The 20,200-nt window shown below is 46.8% G+C and overlaps 1 protein-coding gene across 1 annotated transcript; it reads right to left on the minus strand.

Moving 5' to 3' along the window:
* Window positions 1–11: 11 nt before the first annotated feature.
* On the minus strand, window positions 12–20,170 carry CFAP263 (cilia and flagella associated protein 263). Its single transcript, XM_063437970.1, has 9 exons — window positions 20,028–20,170; window positions 18,395–18,521; window positions 15,953–16,117; window positions 15,382–15,540; window positions 15,028–15,108; window positions 14,723–14,878; window positions 12,488–12,595; window positions 9,217–9,372; window positions 12–376 (listed from the first exon to the last, which is right to left on the minus strand). Exons 1-9 carry the CDS (start codon window positions 20,129–20,131, stop codon window positions 305–307), a joined length of 1,128 nt encoding a protein of 375 aa, XP_063294040.1. The 5' UTR covers window positions 20,132–20,170; the 3' UTR covers window positions 12–304.
* Between the last annotated feature and the right edge of the window lie 30 nt (window positions 20,171–20,200).

Raw genomic sequence — 20,200 nt, forward strand, 5'->3', positions numbered from 1 at the left:
AATCCCAGCACTTCAAGTTCTCTCTTGTTTATTGTAACCAACTAATTCCTTTAATATTTCCCACAACAGCTTATTCTATCACTGGGTAATAAACCAATGTGAAGCAGTAAGAAGTAAAAAGAACCATAGAGACTACTTCCTGCACTGGACAGAAAGACCATAGTGGGGACAGCCAATTAGCACACATATTACAGTAGCCTAGGCATCGAACAATTTTTATTAAATCAATTCTGTTCTTTGCTGAAACTTTGGGTCGGATGGCTATGTACCCTCTGGGGCTTCCTGGTATTTAGCCCCTTGCCAGCTAGGGTTTCATTTGGGCACAACTGGCTCCCTTCAGCTGCTCCCACTCTCTTCGGTAAGCCTTCAATGAGAGCTGTAGACAACACAGACAGATTATGAAAATTAGATACAAAGTGAATGTGTGGCAATAATTTTGCAGCATGGTAAAAATAATGCATTTTAAATGGCAGGAAAAAAAATGAATTCAAAATATAAGTGTGGCGAAAGTAACCTCGCCACTGGTTTTTGGAGGGGTCTGTTTGCCAGCCCCCTACCCTGTGAGTATGGTCCCTGTGTTAAACCGTTAAACCCTGGTTGAAAGCACTAATTTGTGCCTGTTTGGACTTATAACAGAAACCATTCGAACTTTCGAAGTAGCACTTCGAACTCCCAAAGCCATTCGACCACGTGGCGGCGGCCATCTTAAGCCGTGAGTACAATGAGCGGTGTTCGGTCGTCGAGTTCATGGAACTGAAATCGGACACGCGATGGTGCGAACACCGCTAAACCCTTACACAAGACAAATGAAGATTGCGCTAAAGCTGGCTGTAGTCCAGCTAATATGAAGAAAGTCCAAAGTAATATTCAAACAAACTCTTTAGTGGAGCCTGATGGGGCATCAACAGCCTATGTAGAGGGATATTCTCTGTGTGGATCAAATAGAGATGTAGCTGGCAATACCCTCGACCTCATTTTCTGTTATTAGACACTGTACATGCATATCTGCAACACTACATTTCCTCTCTCTGATCACCACCTCTTATCATTTGCTCTTGCGTACCCCCTCACCCAACAACTTCAGGCAAACCCCCCTCAATTCAGGAGGATCCTTAATTCTACTGACCTCCAGCAGCTGTCAGCTGATATTGATTCACAACTGCTATCCATCCCTTCCCTTTCCTGTCCCTCACTGGCCATCTCCACATATAACAGTACCCTCACCTCTGCCTTGAATGCTGCAGTCACGCTCCAAACATGCACCTCGAGGAGGACCCGTCCCCAACCATGGCATTCTAAATCAACGCACTGTCTGCAAAGTTGCTCCTGTTGTGCTAAACGCTCCTGGAGGAAGTCTTGCACCCAGTCAGACTTTCTCCATTATAGAGTCATATTGTGTTCATACAGCGCAGCCCTTGCCAGTCATACTTTTCCTCTCTCATTTGTTCATGCTCCCGCAATCGCAGGCGTCTCTTTGACACCTTTAACGCTCTTCTTCGCCCTGCTGTGGCCATCCCCCAAACTAACCTTACAGCCGATAGCTTTGCATGCTACTTTACCAACAAGATTGAACAGCTAAGGAAAGTATTCTCCCCACCTTTCCGTTCTCTTTCTCAACCACACATAGATCATGCCTTTCCTACCCTATAGACTTTCTCCCAGATTACTGAACAAGACGTGGCTGCGCTTCTCCTTTCCTCTCGCCCCACCACTTTCCCGTTTGATCCTGTCCCATATCGCCTTATCAGATCTCTCGCCACTTGTCTTGTGCCTTCCTTAACACACATCTTCAACTGCTCTCTCTCTTCTGGCGTTGTCCCTGCTGACCTTAAACATGCCACTGTAGTACCTATCCTGAAAAAAAAACATCTCTTGACCCATCCTCCCCCCTCTATCGTCCCATATCCCTACTCCCTTTTTCCTCAAAGCTTCTGGAAAGACTGGTCTTTACCCGTATGTCTCACTTCCTCAATTCCAACTCTCTCCTTGACCCTCTTCATTCTAATGAGACTGCTCTTATCAAACTTACTAAAGACCTAATCACAGCTAAATCCAAAGGCCACTACTCCATAGTAATTCTTCTTGACCTCTCTGCTGCTTTTGACACTGTTGATCATGCTCTCCTTCTTCAAACTCTTCAATCACTTGGTCTCTGTGACACTGTCCTCTCGTGGTTCTGCTCCTATCTCTCCCAACACTCATTCGGTGTCTCCTTTTTTAATTATACCCCCCATACTTATAAAAGCACTGAACAATTCTAGCCCCTCTTATATCTCTTCACAGATGCATAGGTATGCCCCTTCTCTGTCTCTCCACTCTGCCTTGTGACCTTCTCCTGTCCGTTGCTCGCACCCGTACAGCCAACTCTCACTTGCAGGACTTCTCGCGGGCGTCTCCCTTCCTATGGAATAGCATGCCTACCACCATCAGACTCTCCCCTAGTTTTGCATCTTTTAAGAAGTGCCTTAAAACCCATCTATTTAGGAAAGCTTATAGCCACCCAGTGTAACCTCTACCTCACATACCTGTCTCTTGCTCTCTCCTAAAGGGTAACACTCTACTCTCTCCTCCAGCTCTGCTTCACTCCTACCTTATTTGATTGCTTTTTCCTGTACTAATGTGTTTTATACCCCACCTCCTATAGACTGTAAGCTCGTTTGAGCAGGGTCCTCTTCAACCTATCATTCCTGTAAGTTTTCTTGTAATAGTCCTATTTATAGTTAAATCCCCCCTCTCATAATATTGTAAAGCGCTGCAGAATCTGTTGGCGTTATATACATGGCAATAATAATAAATAATAATAATAATAATAATAATAATAATTAGAATGGAGAGGAGGAGAGGTTCACACACAGAATGAAGGCTATAGGAACGGAGAAGAGGAGAGGTTCTCACAGAATGAAGGCTATAGGAACGGAGAGGAGGAGGGGGTTCACACACAGAATGAAGGCTATAGGAATGGAGAGGAGGAGGGGTTCACACACAGAATGATGGCTATAGGAACGGAGAGGAGGAGGGGTTCACACACAGAATGAAGGCTATAGGAACGGAGAGGAGGAGGGGTTCACACACAGAATGAAGGCTATAGGAATGGAGAGGAGGAGGGGTTCACACACAGAATGAAGGCTATAGGAACGGAGAGGAGGAGGGGTTCACACACAGAATGAAGGCTATAGGAACGGAGAGGAGGAGGGGTTCACACACAGAATGAAGGCTATAGGAACGGAGAGGAGGAGGGGTTCACACACAGAATGATGGCTATAGGAACGGAGAGGAGGAGGGGTTCACACACAGAATGAAGGCTATAGGAACGGAGAGGAGGAGGGGTTCACACACAGAATGAAGGCTATAGGAACGGAGAGGAGGAGGGGTTCACACACAGAATGAAGGCTATAGGAATGGAGAGGAGGAGGGGTTCACACACAGAATGAAGGCTATAGGAACGGAGAGGAGGAGGGGTTCACACACAGAATGATGGCTATAGGAACGGAGAGGAGGAGGGGTTCACACACAGAATGAAGGCTATAGGAACGGAGAGGAGGAGGGGTTCACACACAGAATGAAGGCTATAGGAACGGAGAGGAGGAGGGGTTCACACACAGAATGAAGGCTATAGGAATGGAGAGGAGGAGGGGTTCACACACAGAATGATGGCTATAGGAATGGAGAGGAGGAGGGGTTCACACACAGAATGAAGGCTATAGGAACGGAGAGGAGGAGGGGTTCACACACAGAATGATGGCTATAGGAACGGAGAGGAGGAGGGGTTCACACACAGAATGAAGGCTATAGGAACGGAGAGGAGGAGGGGTTCACACACAGAATGAAGGCTATAGGAACGGAGAGGAGGAGGGGTTCACACACAGAATGAAGGCTATAGGAACGGAGAGGAGGAGGGGTTCACACACAGAATGAAGGCTATAGGAACGGAGAGGAGGAGGGGTTCACACACAGAATGATGGCTATAGGAACGGAGAGGAGGAGGGGTTCACACACAGAATGAAGGCTATAGGAACGGAGAGGAGGAGGGGTTCACACACAGAATGATGGCTATAGGAACGGAGAGGAGGAGGGGTTCACACACAGAATGAAGGCTATAGGAACGGAGAGGAGGGGTTCACACACAGAATGAAGGCTATAGGAACGGAGAGGAGGAGGGGTTCACACACAGAATGAAGGCTATAGGAACGGAGAGGAGGAGGGGTTCACACACAGAATGAAGGCTATAGGAACGGAGAGGAGGAGGGGTTCACACACAGAATGAAGGCTATAGGAACGGAGAGGAGGAGGGGTTCACACACAGAATGAAGGCTATAGGAACGGAGAGGAGGAGGGGTTCACACACAGAATGATGGCTATAGGAACGGAGAGGAGGAGGGGTTCACACACAGAATGAAGGCTATAGGAACGGAGAGGAGGAGGGGTTCACACACAGAATGAAGGCTATAGGAACGGAGAGGAGGAGGGGTTCACACACAGAATGAAGGCTATAGGAACGGAGAGGAGGAGGGGTTCACACACAGAATGAAGGCTATAGGAACGGAGAGGAGGAGGGGTTCACACACAGAATGAAGGCTATAGGAACGGAGAGGAGGAGGGGTTCACACACAGAATGATGGCTATAGGAACGGAGAGGAGGAGGGGTTCACACACAGAATGAAGGCTATAGGAACGGAGAGGAGGAGGGGTTCACACACAGAATGATGGCTATAGGAATGGAGAGGAGGAGGGGTTCACACACAGAATGATGGCTATAGGAACGGAGAGGAGGAGGGGTTCACACACAGAATGAAGGCTTTAGGAACGGAGAGGAGGAGGGGTTCACACACAGAATGAAGGCTATAGGAACGGAGAGGAGGAGGGGTTCACACACAGAATGATGGCTATAGGAACGGAGAGGAGGAGGGGTTCACACACAGAATGAAGGCTATAGGAACGGAGAGGAGGAGGGGTTCACACACAGAATGAAGGCTATAGGAACGGAGAGGAGGAGGGGTTCACACACAGAATGAAGGCTATAGGAACGGAGAGGAGGAGGGGTTCACACACAGAATGAAGGCTATAGGAACGGAGAGGAGGAGGGGTTCACACACAGAATGAAGGCTATAGGAACGGAGAGGAGGAGGGGTTCACACACAGAATGAAGGCTATAGGAACGGAGAGGAGGAGGGGTTCACACACAGAATGAAGGCTATAGGAACGGAGAGGAGGAGGGGTTCACACACAGAATGAAGGCTATAGGAACGGAGAGGAGGAGGGGTTCACACACAGAATGAAGGCTATAGGAACGGAGAGGAGGAGGGGTTCACACACAGAATGAAGGCTATAGGAACGGAGAGGAGGAGGGGTTCACACACAGAATAAAGCAGTTGTATTTTTAAATTTGTAAATACGTTCAATCAAAATACAGCTAATTATTTAGGCCAAAAGCCTTGAGTGCCCCTTTGAATCCCTAATTTTGAAAAGGATGGGATTTATTCTCCATAATCCAACAATGAATATTATTCAAGGCTGTCAGTGGGATGTCTGGATTATCTGATAGGGGGGGGGTCTGTAAGCGAGATGTCTGGATTATCTGTTAGCGGGGGTCTGTAAGCGAGATGTCTGGATTATCTGATAGGGGGGGGGTCTGTAAGCGAGATGTCTGGATTATCTGATAGGGGGGTCTGTAAGCGAGATGTCTGGATTATCTGATAGGGGGGTCTGTAAGCGAGATGTCTGGATTATCTGATAGGGGGGTCTGTAAGCGAGATGTCTGGATTATCTGATAGGGGGGTCTGTAAGCGAGATGTCTGGAATATCTGATAGGGGGGGTCTGTAAGCGAGATGTCTGGATTATCTGATAGGGGGGTCTGTAAGCGAGATGTCTGGAATATCTGATAGGGGGGGTCTGTAAGCGAGATGTCTGGATTATCTGATAGGGGGGTCTGTAAGCGAGATGTCTGGATTATCTGATAGGGGGGTCTGTAAGCGAGATGTCTGGATTATCTGATAGGGGGGTCTGTAAGCGAGATGTCTGGAATATCTGTTAGCGGGGGTCTGTAAGCGAGATGTCTGGAATATCTGATAGGGGGGTCTGTAAGCGAGATGTCTGGATTATCTGATAGGGGGGTCTGTAAGCGAGATGTCTGGATTATCTGATAGGGGGGTCTGTAAGCGAGATGTCTGGATTATCTGATAGGGGGGTCTGTAAGCGAGATGTCTGGAATATCTGATAGGGGGGGTCTGTAAGCGAGATGTCTGGATTATCTGATAGGGGGGTCTGTAAGCGAGATGTCTGGATTATCTGATAGCGGGGGTCTGTAAGCGAGATGTCTGGATTATCTGATAGCGGGGGTCTGTAAGCGAGATGTCTGGTTTATCTGATAGGGGGGGGGGCTGTAAGCGAGATGTCTGGTTTATCTGATAGCGGGGGTCTGTAAGGGAGATGTCTGGATTATCTGATAGGGGGGTCTGTAAGCGAGATGTCTGGATTATCTGATAGCGAGGGTCTGTAAGGGAGATGTCTGGATTATCTGATAGCGAGGGTCTGTAAGCGAGATGTCTGGATTATCTGATAGCGGGGGTCTGTAAGCGAGATGTCTGGATTATCTGATAGCGGGGGTCTGTAAGCGAGATGTCTGGATTATCTGATAGCGGGGGTCTGTAAGGGAGATGTCTGGATTATCTGATAGCGGGGGTCTGTAAGCGAGATGTCTGGATTATCTGATAGCGGGGGTCTGTAAGCGAGATGTCTGGATTATCTGATAGCGGGGGTCTGTAAGGGAGATGTCTGGATTATCTGATAGCGAGGGTCTGTAAGCGAGATGTCTGGATTATCTGTTAGGGGGGTCTGTAAGGGAGATGTCTGGATTATCTGTTAGCGGGGGTCTGTAAGGGAGATGTCTGGATTATCTGATAGGGGGGTCTGTAAGGGAGATGTCTGGATTATCTGATAGCGGGGGTCTGTAAGCGAGATGTCTGGTTTATCTGATAGGGGGTCTGTAAGCGAGATGTCTGGATTATCTGTTAGCGGGGGTCTGTAAGCGAGATGTCTGGAATATCTGATAGCGGGGGTCTGTAAGGGAGATGTCTGGATTATCTGTTAGCGGGGGTCTGTAAGCGAGATGTCTGGATTATCTGTTAGCGGGGGTCTGTAAGGGAGATGTCTGGAATATCTGATAGCGGGGGTCTGTAAGCGAGATGTCTGGATTATCTGATAGCGAGGGTCTGTAAGCGAGATGTCTGGATTATCTGATAGGGGGGTCTGTAAGCGAGATGTCTGGATTATCTGTTAGCGGGGGTCTGTAAGCGAGATGTCTGGATTATCTGTTAGCCGGGGTCTGTAAGTGAGATGTCTGGATTATCTGTTAGCGGGGGTCTGTAAGCGAGATGTCTGGATTATCTGTTAGCCGGGGTCTGTAAGCGAGATGTCTGGATTATCTGTTAGCGGGGGTCTGTAAGCGAGATGTCTGGATTATCTGTTAGCGGGGGTCTGTAAGCGAGATGTCTGGATTATCTGTTAGCCGGGGTCTGTAAGCGAGATGTCTGGTTTATCTGATAGCGGGGGTCTGTAAGGGAGATGTCTGGTTTATCTGATAGGGGGGTCTGTAAGCGAGATGTCTGGATTATCTGTTAGCCGGGGTCTGTAAGCGAGATGTCTGGTTTATCTGATAGCGAGGGTCTGTAAGCGAGATGTCTGGATTATCTGATAGGGGGGTCTGTAAGCGAGATGTCTGGATTATCTGATAGCGAGGGTCTGTAATCGAGATGTCTGGATTATCTGATAGGGGGGTCTGTAAGCGAGATGTCTGGATTATCTGATAGGGGGGTCTGTAAGCGAGATGTCTGGATTATCTGATAGCGAGGGTCTGTAAGCGAGATGTCTGGATTATCTGATAGCGAGGGTCTGTAAGCGAGATGTCTGGATTATCTGATAGCGGGGGTCTGTAAGCGAGATGTCTGGATTATCTGATAGCGGGGGTCTGTAAGCGAGATGTCTGGATTATCTGATAGGGGGGTCTGTAAGCGAGATGTCTGGATTATCTGATAGCGAGGGTCTGTAAGCGAGATGTCTGGATTATCTGATAGGGGGGTCTGTAAGGGAGATGTCTGGATTATCTGTTAGCGGGGGTCTGTAAGGGAGATGTCTGGTTTATCTGATAGCGGGGGTCTGTAAGGGAGATGTCTGGTTTATCTGATAGGGGGGTCTGTAAGCGAGATGTCTGGATTATCTGATAGCGGGGGTCTGTAAGCGAGATGTCTGGAATATCTGTTAGCGGGGGTCTGTAAGTGAGATGTCTGGATTATCTGATAGGGGGGGTCTGTAAGCGAGATGTCTGGATTATCTGATAGGGGGGTCTGTAAGCGAGATGTCTGGATTATCTGATAGCGAGGGTCTGTAAGCGAGATGTCTGGATTATCTGATAGCGGGGGTCTGTAAGCGAGATGTCTGGATTATCTGATAGCGGGGGTCTGTAAGCGAGATGTCTGGATTATCTGATAGCGAGGGTCTGTAAGCGAGATGTCTGGATTATCTGATAGGGGGGTCTGTAAGGGAGATGTCTGGATTATCTGTTAGCGGGGGTCTGTAAGGGAGATGTCTGGTTTATCTGATAGCGGGGGTCTGTAAGGGAGATGTCTGGTTTATCTGATAGGGGGGTCTGTAAGCGAGATGTCTGGATTATCTGATAGCGGGGGTCTGTAAGCGAGATGTCTGGAATATCTGTTAGCGGGGGTCTGTAAGGGAGATGTCTGGTTTATCTGATAGCGGGGGTCTGTAAGGGAGATGTCTGGTTTATCTGATAGCGGGGGTCTGTAAGGGAGATGTCTGGTTTATCTGATAGCGGGGGTCTGTAAGGGAGATGTCTGGTTTATCTGATAGCGGGGGTCTGTAAGCGAGATGTCTGGATTATCTGATAGCGGGGGTCTGTAAGCGAGATGTCTGGATTATCTGATAGGGGGGTCTGTAAGCGAGATGTCTGGATTATCTGATAGGGGGGTCTGTAAGGGAGATGTCTGGATTATCTGTTAGCGGGGGTCTGTAAGGGAGATGTCTGGATTATCTGTTAGCGGGGGTCTGTAAGGGAGATGTCTGGTTTATCTGATAGCAGGGGTCTGTAAGGGAGATGTCTGGTTTATCTGATAGCAGGGGTCTGTAAGGGAGATGTCTGGTTTATCTGATAGCAGGGGTCTGTAAGGGAGATGTCTGGTTTATCTGATAGGTCATACAGTTACCTCTGCAATATCAACTTTTCTCTCCCACACTGGGATACTTTTTCCCAGCTCGTCCAGGTCTATTTTCTCTTGGACATACTCTAAGAGCTGTGGGACGCGATAATCGCCCAACTGTTTTCTTAGTTTCTTGTTGAGACTTTCCGCCTTCTCTCGCTCCTGCAGTGACAAGGTTGTAGATACCATGGAATTGTTAAATATAAGAGTAGATATTCTGCAGCCACTCTTTTATACACTGATATTGTTGTAACACAAGGGTGTTGCACTCTCAGCCATAGATATATCGATGGCGTAATGATGCAGGTTATTGCACTCTCAGCCATAGTGTAACGATAGCATATTGACGCAGGTTATTGGACTCTGTCATAGTGTAATGATAGCGTAATGATGCAGGTTATTGCACTCTGAGCCATAGTGTAATGACACAGGTTATTGCACTCTCAGCCATAGTGTAATGACACAGGTTATTGCACTCTCAGCCATAGTGTAATGATAGTGTAATGACACAGGTTATTGCACTCTCAGCCATAGTGTAATGACGCAGGTTATTGCACTCTCAGCCATAGTGTAATGACACAGGTTATTGCACTCTCAGCCATAGTGTAAGGACACAGGTTATTGCACTCTCAGCCATAGTGTAATGACACAGGTTATTGCACTCTCAGCCATAGTGTAATGACACAGGTTATTGCACTCTCAGCCATAGTGTAATGACACAGGTTATTGCACTCTCAGCCATAGTGTAAGGACACAGGTTATTGCACTCTCAGCCATAGTGTAAGGACACAGGTTATTGCACTCTCAGCCATAGTGTAATGACACAGGTTATTGCACTCTCAGCCATAGTGTAAGGACACAGGTTATTGCACTCTCAGCCATAGTGTAAGGACACAGGTTATTGCACTCTCAGCCATAGTGTAAGGACACAGGTTATTGCACTCTCAGCCATAGTGTAAGGACACAGGTTATTGCACTCTCAGCCATAGTGTAAGGACACAGGTTATTGCACTCTCAGCCATAGTGTAAGGACACAGGTTATTGCACTCTCAGCCATAGTGTAAGGACACAGGTTATTGCACTCTCAGCCATAGTGTAAGGACACAGGTTATTGCACTCTCAGCCATAGTGTAAGGACACAGGTTATTGCACTCTCAGCCATAGTGTAAGGACACAGGTTATTGCACTCTCAGCCATAGTGTAAGGACACAGGTTATTGCACTCTCAGCCATAGTGTAAGGACACAGGTTATTGCACTCTCAGCCATAGTGTAAGGACACAGGTTATTGCACTCTCAGCCATAGTGTAAGGACACAGGTTATTGCACTCTCAGCCATAGTGTAAGGACACAGGTTATTGCACTCTCAGCCATAGTGTAAGGACACAGGTTATTGCACTCTCAGCCATAGTGTAAGGACACAGGTTATTGCACTCTCAGCCATAGTGTAATGACGCAGGTTATTGCACTCTCAGCCATGGTGTAATGACGCAGGTTATTGCACTCTCAGCCATAGTGTAAGGACACAGGTTATTGCACTCTCAGCCATAGTGTAAGGACACAGGTTATTGCACTCTCAGCCATAGTGTAAGGACACAGGTTATTGCACTCTCAGCCATAGTGTAATGATGCAGGTTATTGCACTCTCAGCCATAGTGTAATGATAGCGTAATGACGCAGGTTATTGCACTCTCAGCCATAGTGTAATGATAGCGTAATGACGCAGGTTATTGCACTCTCAGTCATGGTGTAATGATAGCGTAATGATGCAGGTTATTGCACTCTCGGTTATAGTGTAATGACACAGGTTATTGCACTCTCAGCCATAGTGTAAGGACACAGGTTATTGCACTCTCAGCCATAGTGTAATGATGCAGGTTATTGCACTCTCAGCCATAGTGTAATGATAGCGTAATGACGCAGGTTATTGCACTCTCAGTCATGGTGTAATGATAGCGTAATGATGCAGGTTATTGCACTCTCGGTTATAGTGTAATGACACAGGTTATTGCACTCTCAGCCATAGAGTAATGATGCAGGTTATTGCACTCTCAGCCATAGAGTAATGATGCAGGTTATTGCACTCTCAGCCATAGAGTAATGATGCAGGTTATTGCACTCTCAGCCATAGAGTAATGATGCAGGTTATTGCACTCTCACCCATAGAGTAATGATGCAGGTTATTGCACTCTCAGTCATGGTGTAATGATAGCGTAATGATGCAGGTTATTGCACTCTCAGCCATAGAGTAATGATGCAGGTTATTGCACTCTCACCCATAGAGTAATGACGCAGGTTATTGCACTCTCAGTCATGGTGTAATGATAGCGTAATGATGCAGGTTATTGCACTCTCGGTTATAGTGTAATGACACAGGTTATTGCACTCTCAGCCATAGAGTAATGATGCAGGTTATTGCACTCTCAGCCATAGAGTAATGATGCAGGTTATTGCACTCTCAGCCATAGAGTAATGATGCAGGTTATTGCACTCTCACCCATAGAGTAATGATGCAGGTTATTGCACTTCCAGTCATGGTGTAATGATAGCGTAAGGACACAGGTTATTGCACTCTCAGCCATAGAGTAATGATGCAGGTTATTGCACTCTCAGCCATAGAGTAATGATGCAGGTTATTGCACTCTCACCCATAGAGTAATGATGCAGGTTATTGCACTTCCAGTCATGGTGTAATGATAGCGTAAGGACACAGGTTATTGCACTCTCACCCATAGAGTAATGATGCAGGTTATTGCACTTCCAGTCATGGTGTAATGATAGCGTAAGGACACAGGTTATTGCACTCTCAGCCATAGAGTAATGATGCAGGTTATTGCACTCTCAGCCATAGAGTAATGATGCAGGTTATTGCACTCTCACCCATAGAGTAATGATGCAGGTTATTGCACTTCCAGTCATGGTGTAATGATAGCGTAAGGACACAGGTTATTGCACTCTCACCCATAGAGTAATGATGCAGGTTATTGCACTTCCAGTCATGGTGTAATGATAGCGTAAGGACACAGGTTATTGCACTCTCAGCCATAGAGTAATGACGCAGGTTATTGCACTCTCAGCCATACATATGATTGCGTAATGACGCAGGTTATTGCACTCTCAGCCATACATAGAACGATAGCTTATTTACGCCGGTTATTGCACTCTCAGCTACACAAAGGCCATGCAGTCATTAGATATTAGGGAATGATGCCATCATTTAGTAAGAGTGTGATTATTATTACCATACAATAATATTTATTATTATATAACCACTCTTACCTGCTCCACTAGCTGTGTTTCAGACTCAATTCTCTGCAGAATTTGGTTCCTTGCGGAGATCTCCTGCTCTAGATGAACCTTCTCGGTTGTAGTGTTTTGTAGTTTTTTCTGTTGGTTCAGAGGAATAGATCATAAATCAGTGGAGGCCAGATTTTATACCTTTCCTTTTAAATTATGATGGTCACAATATTTACCAGCACCTGATGGAAGGCATCATGGGGCCTTAGTGCATGCACCCCTGATTATCTGTGCCGCCATAACAATGTGTCCCACACATGTATCAGGTCTACAGGACCCTTAATGGCTAATGAGTTCCATACAATGTGCTGAGAATACCAAAATGGCTGCTCCCAGGTATTGAGATACAAAGAAAAAAAAAAAAATATATATATATATATATAAATAAATGAAAAAACAGGGTTTTATAGGCGCTCACTATACCGTAAGATAACAATGGGGGCTGCTGTATACAATACAAGGATTCCCAAACCTTGTGTATTGGTGAAACAGAAAATATAGAATGTGGCGTATACTGCGCCCAAATATTATACGTACATACACCTCTGCGAGGAAAAGTTGGTAAAATACCTCGGAATAATAAAACAGAAAAAAATAATAGTGCAATACAGTATATAACAGTGCAAATATTTGTGCTAGGTAACTGTAGGAAAAACACTCACATACGGTAGAGCTATATAAGAGCTCTACTTTTTTCAGCGTGGACGGTATAATCCCCGTCTAAGGATGTAAGGTGGTGAAGATGGTACTGGTCCTCCAAATGCACAATGGGGATAAAAGAGAAAGAGACGCTCTGATAGTGTAGTAAGTACTATAAAATCAGGGTGGTAAGATAAAGTAATGTACTTACAATTTTTAGAGCAAGACTTGCTCTAGTTATCACAGCATGGGTGGTACTATCCCCACCTAAGGATATGATGGCACCAGGTAGTTGAACAGGACATAGAGGAATAATATATAAAATAATAAAAGAATAAATGTCTAAAAGTATAAAATAGACTATTTATTATAAAATATCACATATAAAAGTATAGGTACAAATGTCCAAAATATAAGGGGGTCCCACTTGACGCGTTTCGCCTCTCCAGAGGCTTTATCAAAAGTGTGGGGTGGTTTCCTCGATGTCCTGTATAAGTATGGGTGAGTTGATTGCAGAACGCTACCTGGTGGGTCTTTCTTCCGGTCTCGTGGTGCGTACCGGGACCACGAGACCGGAAGAAAGACCCACCAGGTAGCGTTCTGCAATCAACTCACCCATACTTATACAGGACATCGAGGAAACCACCCCACACTTTTGATAAAGCCTCTGGAGAGGCGAAACGCGTCAAGTGGGACCCCCTTATATTTTGGACATTTGTACCTATACTTTTATATGTGATATTTTATAATAAATAGTCTATTTTATACTTTTAGACATTTATTCTTTTATTATTTTATATATTATTCCTCTATGTCCTGTTCAACTACCTGGTGCCATCATATCCTTAGGTGGGGATAGTACCACCCATGCTGTGATAACTAGAGCAAGTCTTGCTCTAAAAATTGTAAGTACATTACTTTATCTTACCACCCTGATTTTATAGTACTTACTACACTATCAGAGCGTCTCTTTCTCTTTTATCCCCATTGTGCATTTGGAGGACCAGTACCATCTTCACCACCTTACATCCTTAGACGGGGATTATACCGTCCACGCTGAAAAAAGTAGAGCTCTTATATAGCTCTACCGTATGTGAGTGTTTTTCCTACAGTTACCTAGCACAAATATTTGCACTGTTATATACTGTATTGCACTATTATTTTTTTCTGTTTTATTATTCCGAGGTATTTTACCAACTTTTCCTCGCAGAGGTGTATGTACGTATAATATTTGGGCGCAGTATACGCCACATTCTATATTTTCTGTTTCATATATAAATAAATAAATAAAGGCAAGATACGGGGGAGAGAGGCAAAGACAAAACACATGGCTTTATCCTTCACACTGCTGCCTATAGATTCACGGAACTGGGGGCGTTCTTCAGCTGCCTCCCCATGTTAATGGGGGGACTGTAGGCCCCAATTTCCTCTATCAGCAAACTGCAGGTGCCGTAGGAGGGCTGTATTTGTTTTTTGACAATATGGATCCCACCCAGAGAATGAGTATATGGGTACAAAACACTGCACACAATGGCTTACGTTTGGTGAGATTTGTATGGCTATCAGTGCTGCACATACCTTGTAAGAGTTAAGGACCTGAAGGGTGTCCCCAGTGGTGAGTTTGAGCTGCAACAAATCTTGGTTCCGTTCATCAATTCGTTCCAGGTACTGGGCATTTTCTATCTTCAACTGCTGGAAATCCACCTCATGCAAAACCTCCCCCATCTCCTCCTTCTGTGCAAGGTACACACAAAAAGGTTTACTCTCTGGACAGTCAGTTCCGTTTCCGGCAGTAAGAGATCTTTCTGTATCTCTGATGTCTGAGAGCTATCCCAAAACTGCCTGACAACGAGGGCTACAGAAAACATGGGACAGAGAGGTACCTGTTTCAGCTGCAGCTGTAGCTTTTTCTTCTGAACCTTCAGTGATGCATTCTTCAGCCTCAGTTTGTCTACCAGACTGTCCTGTGGGGTGCGGAGGGACAGACACAGTCAGCGCTCCATTTTCTCTATTAGACACGCACCACATAAAAAGAATACACAAAAGATCCCCTCCATATCAGCATCATGTCCCCTCCTGGCCATCTCCCTACCTCTCTAGATGCATCATTACAGGCACCCTTAGGTTCCACCTTTCAGAAGCCCATCAGCCACATCCTCAGGGTCCACCTAACCTAGCTGCTCTACCCTTCAGACTACTGACTATCTAGACCGAAATCAAAATAGTTATCATCTCACTCTTGTCCGTGTCTTCTCTTCCAGGTAGCGTAGAACCTTCTCTGCTGTCACTCCCGAACTTTTCTTACTGCTCACTGCAGCTTTGCCAATGTCTCTTTGAAATTCGTACATGGCTTTCTTAATCTCTGTGCTACGAATTTCTGCTTCTTCAATAGTAGCCTGCATAAAACAGATCATAAGGTCAAGCATTGTTCTAGAGCTCGGAGAACAGTGTGTGCTGGTATTGTGAATTTAGTGGTGTTTGGCTGTACTATAGATTGTGGCGTGAAGATTTTGATGGTTCTAGACTAGAGCATGAAGTGGGGCAGCTGGTGAGTGGCAGCTTGTGGTATCCTTGGAGTGGGTGCATTGCAGTTTCTGGAGTGCAGTCTAGTGGACATTTTGCATGGGAAGCAGTGAGGTAGTAGATGCCAGTGGTTGGAAGGTGGAATGAGTTCTACAGTCCTCTGTAGAATACATAATGTAGGGTGTTTAAAGACTACATAAATGATGGCGGTGACTAAAGGAGTTTTTCTGCTTGGTAGGTAAGTGACTTACCTTATAACTGTGCAGGATGCGCTAAGTGACTTACCTTATAACTGTGCAGGATGCGCTCTGTATTTTCCTTATCTCTCTCGGCTTCATGCCTGGTCTCCTCCAGCTCTCTCTGCACTAGTTCACATTTCTGCTCCACTGTCAGACTCAGTAGCCGCTCTGACAGTATGCTGCGAGACTTTGACCTGCGACGGCTCCTCATCTACAAGAAGCCACACAGAAACAGCGACATTCAAATTTGGTGCTGCAGTTTGAGTTGTCAGTCCATAATGTCTAAACACTGAGCTGACTTTGTGTAATTTAGGAGAAGTGCGATTTAGGGTTTATTAAATGCTATGGGGTGCTACATTAAGGGTGGCTCGATCCTCATTTTCCTACAGAGCACCACAATTATGGAATAACCTCAGGGACACAGTCAAATCTACATTGAATCTAAAATCTTTAAGAGATCTATGGCAATATACCTCAATACAGAATGCACCGTCATGGCTGAGTATATTTATTACCTGGTATGTGTTATATATATATAAAAAAAAAATTGTAATATTACATAGGTACATAGCTGAAAAGAGACTTGCGTCCATCAAGTTCGGCCTTCCTCACATTTGTTTTTTGCTGTTGATCCAAAAGAAGGCAAAAAAACCCAGTCTGAAGCGCTTCCAATTTTGCAACAAGCTAGGAAAAAAATTCCTTCTTGACCCCAGAATGGCAGTCAGATTTATCCTTGGATCAAGCAGTTATTACCTTACATTGAAAAATTATATCCTTGAATATTCTGTCTTTGCAAGTATGCATCTAGTAGCTGTTTGAACATCTGTATGGACTCTGATAAAACCACTTCTTCAGGCAGAGAATTCCACATCCTGATTGTTCTTACAGTAAAAAAAAACAAAAAAAAAAAAAAACAACCTTTCCTTTGCCTTAGACGAAATCTTCTTTCTTCCAGTCTAAATGCATGACCTCGTGTCCTGTGTAAAGTCCGGTTTGTGAATAGATTTCCACACAATGATTTGTATTGGCCCCGAATATATTTGTATAATGTTATCATATCCCCTCTCAGGCGACGTTTTTCTAAATTAAATAGGTTTACTTTTGTTAACCTTTCTTCATAGCTGATATGTTCCATTCCTTTTATTAATTTTGTAGCCCGCCTCTGCACTTTTTCTAGTGCCATAATATCCTTCTTTAGAACAGGTGCCCAAAATTGCACAGCATATTCAATATGTGGTCTTACCAGTGATTTATAAAGAGGCAAAATTATATTCTTGTCCCGAGAATGAACGCCCTTTTTCATGCATGACAATACCTTACTGGCCTTAGTCACTGCTGATTGACATTGCACATTGTTGCATAGTTTGTTGTCTATAACAATTCCCAAGTCCTTTTCGTGTGTTGTTATCCCTAATTCGCTTCCATTAAAGGACCACTATAGTGCCAGGAAAACATACTCGTTTTCCTGGCACTATAGTGCCCCGAGGGTGCCCCCACCCTCAGGGTCCCACTCCCGCCGGGCTCTAGGGTGAACTTACCTCTTTCTCCAGCGCCGGGCAGGGAGCTCTCCTCCTCCTGCTCTTCGGCTGAATGCCCATGCGCGGCAAGGGCCGCGCGCGCATTCAGCCAGTCTCATAGGAAAGCATTTACAATGCTTTCCTATGGATGCTGGCGTCTTCTCACTGCGATTTTCAGTGAGAAGCACGCAAGCGCCTCTAGCGGCTGTCAATGAGACAGCCACTAGAGGCTGGATTAACCCTTGTTTATAGAAAAAAAGGTTAATCCTAGAGGGACCTGGCACCCAGACCACTTTATTAAGCTGAAGTGGTCTGGGTGCCTATAGTGGTCCTTTAAGGGTATACGTTGCTTGTGTATTCTTTACACCGAAGTGCATAACTTTGCATTTTTTCAACATTAAATTTCATCTGCCATTTGAGTGCCCAGTCCTCCAGTCTATCTAAATCCCTCTGCAGCAAAGTAATATCCTGCTCACATTGTATTATTTTACAAAGTTTTGTGTCATCTGCAAACGCTGAAACATGAATTTCAATGATGTCTTCAAGATCATTTATAAACATGTTAAATAGAAGGGGTCCCAGAACAGACCCCTGAGGGACACCACTTGCCACCTCTGTCCAGCTTGAAAATTTACCATTAACGACAACTCTTTGTACTCTGTTTTTAAGCCAATGTTCTACCCAAGAACAAGCATTTTCATCTAGACCGATTTCCTTGAGTTTGACCACTAATCTATTGTGTGGAACCGTATCAAATGCCTTGATTATATCACACTGCAACAATGCAGTGTTTGTGGGCCCAGAACATACTTGAAAACAAGAGAAATCTCAATGTATCATTTCTGGTAAATATTTTATTAATAAATGTCCTATGAGAAACTGCTCATAGAATTGACCAATATTTAATCCAGATATCATTGCAATTAGGGAACTGCTAATCTATAATGAGATTTCAGAACAAATACCAGTACCTGACTGAAGTCCACTGTGGATACCCCAGCGTCCGCCACAGGGGCAGGGGCCATGTCTTTTGGATCCAACCGCTTGCAGAATTTCTCAAACATTTCCGTCTCCGCCCTGAGTATGGAGAGCACATTCCTGCAAGATAAGAGAGCACAACATGGAGTGGGTATCAGAATTCCAGCAATAAAATGCAGATACAGAAGGCACCAATGGTTTATGGGACCACTATATAATGGGGGAGACAGATTCAGGGGGTGCAGGCTGATAAAGAGATGAAGATAATTGGTCCAGGGGGAAAATATGGACACCAAGAACCAGGGAATAACAATACGGGTACAGGCTGAAATGGACAATGAGGAAGGAAGAACAGAAATCATGATAAGACAACACCAACTTTGTCTCCTAACTCTGTCTCCCTCTTGGGGGGGCAGTGTAGCTCTCAGTCTGGGAGGGTGCAGGGGGGGGTCTCTCAGTCTGGGAGGGTGCAGGGGGGGGGTCTCTCAGTCTGGGAGGGTGCAGGGGGGGGGTCTCTCAGTCTGGGAGGGTGCAGGGGGGGGTCTCTCAGTCTGGGAGGGTGCAGGGGGGGGGTCTCTCAGTCTGGGAGGGTGCAGGGGGGGGGTCTCTCAGTCTGGGAGGGTGCAGGGGGGGGGTCTCTCAGTCTGGGAGGGTGCAGGGGGGGTCTCTCAGTCTGGGAGGGTGCAGGGGGGGGTCTCTCAGTCTGGGAGGGTGCAGGGGGGGGTCTCTCAGTCTGGGAGGGTGCAGGGGGGGGGTCTCTCAGTCTGGGAGGGTGCAGGGGGGGGTCTCTCAGTCTGGGAGGGTGCAGGGGGGGGTCTCTCAGTCTGGGAGGGTGCAGGGGGGGGTCTCTCAGTCTGGGAGGGTGCAGGGGGGGGGTCTCTCAGTCTGGGAGGGTGCAGGGGGGGGGTCTCTCAGTCTGGGAGGGTGCAGGGGGGGGGTCTCTCAGTCTGGGAGGGTGCAGGGGGGGGTCTCTCAGTCTGGGAGGGTGCAGGGGGGGGTCTCTCAGTCTGGGAGGGTGCAGGGGGGGGTCTCTCAGTCTGGGAGGGTGCAGGGGGGGGTCTCTCAGTCTGGGAGGGTGCAGGGGGGGGTCTCTCAGTCTGGGAGGGTGCAGGGGGGGGTCTCTCAGTCTGGGAGGGTGCAGGGGGGGGGGGTCTCTCAGTCTGGGAGGGTGCAGGGGGGGGGTCTCTCAGTCTGGGAGGGTGCAGGGGGGGGTCTCTCAGTCTGGGAGGGTGCAGGGGGGGGGTCTCTCAGTCTGGGAGGGTGCAGGGGGGGGTCTCAGTCTGGGAGGGTGCAGGGGGGGGTCTCTCAGTCTGGGAGGGTGCAGGGGGGGGTCTCTCAGTCTGGGAGGGTGCAGGGGGGGGTCTCTCAGTCTGGGAGGGTGCAGGGGGGGTCTCTCAGTCTGGGGGTCTCTCAGTCTGGGGGTCTCTCAGTCTGGGGGTATCTCAGTCTGGGGGTGCAGGGGGGGGTCTCTCAGTCTGGGGGTCTCTCAGTCTGGGGGTGCAGGGGGGGGTCTCTCAGTCTGGGGGTATCTCAGTCTGGGGGTGCAGGGGGGGGTCTCTCAGTCTGGGGGTCTCTCAGTCTGGGGGTGCAGGGGGTCCAGGTTTCGGGGTGCAGTGTGGCCCTCACTCAGTATGGCGGACTAGGCCCCCCAGTTGCTCTCGGTTTAGGTCTGTGGGATCCTCTCCGGTCTGGGACTCCGTGCGAACACTCTCCGCGTCCGTCTCCGCCATTGTTACTATAGCAACAGTCACACCCACCGCCGCATGACGTCACAGGACCGCCGCGCTGTGGGTGCAGTT

This window comes from Pelobates fuscus, chromosome 12, assembly GCF_036172605.1.
Source record: "Pelobates fuscus isolate aPelFus1 chromosome 12, aPelFus1.pri, whole genome shotgun sequence".
Taxonomy (NCBI): domain Eukaryota; kingdom Metazoa; phylum Chordata; class Amphibia; order Anura; family Pelobatidae; genus Pelobates; species Pelobates fuscus.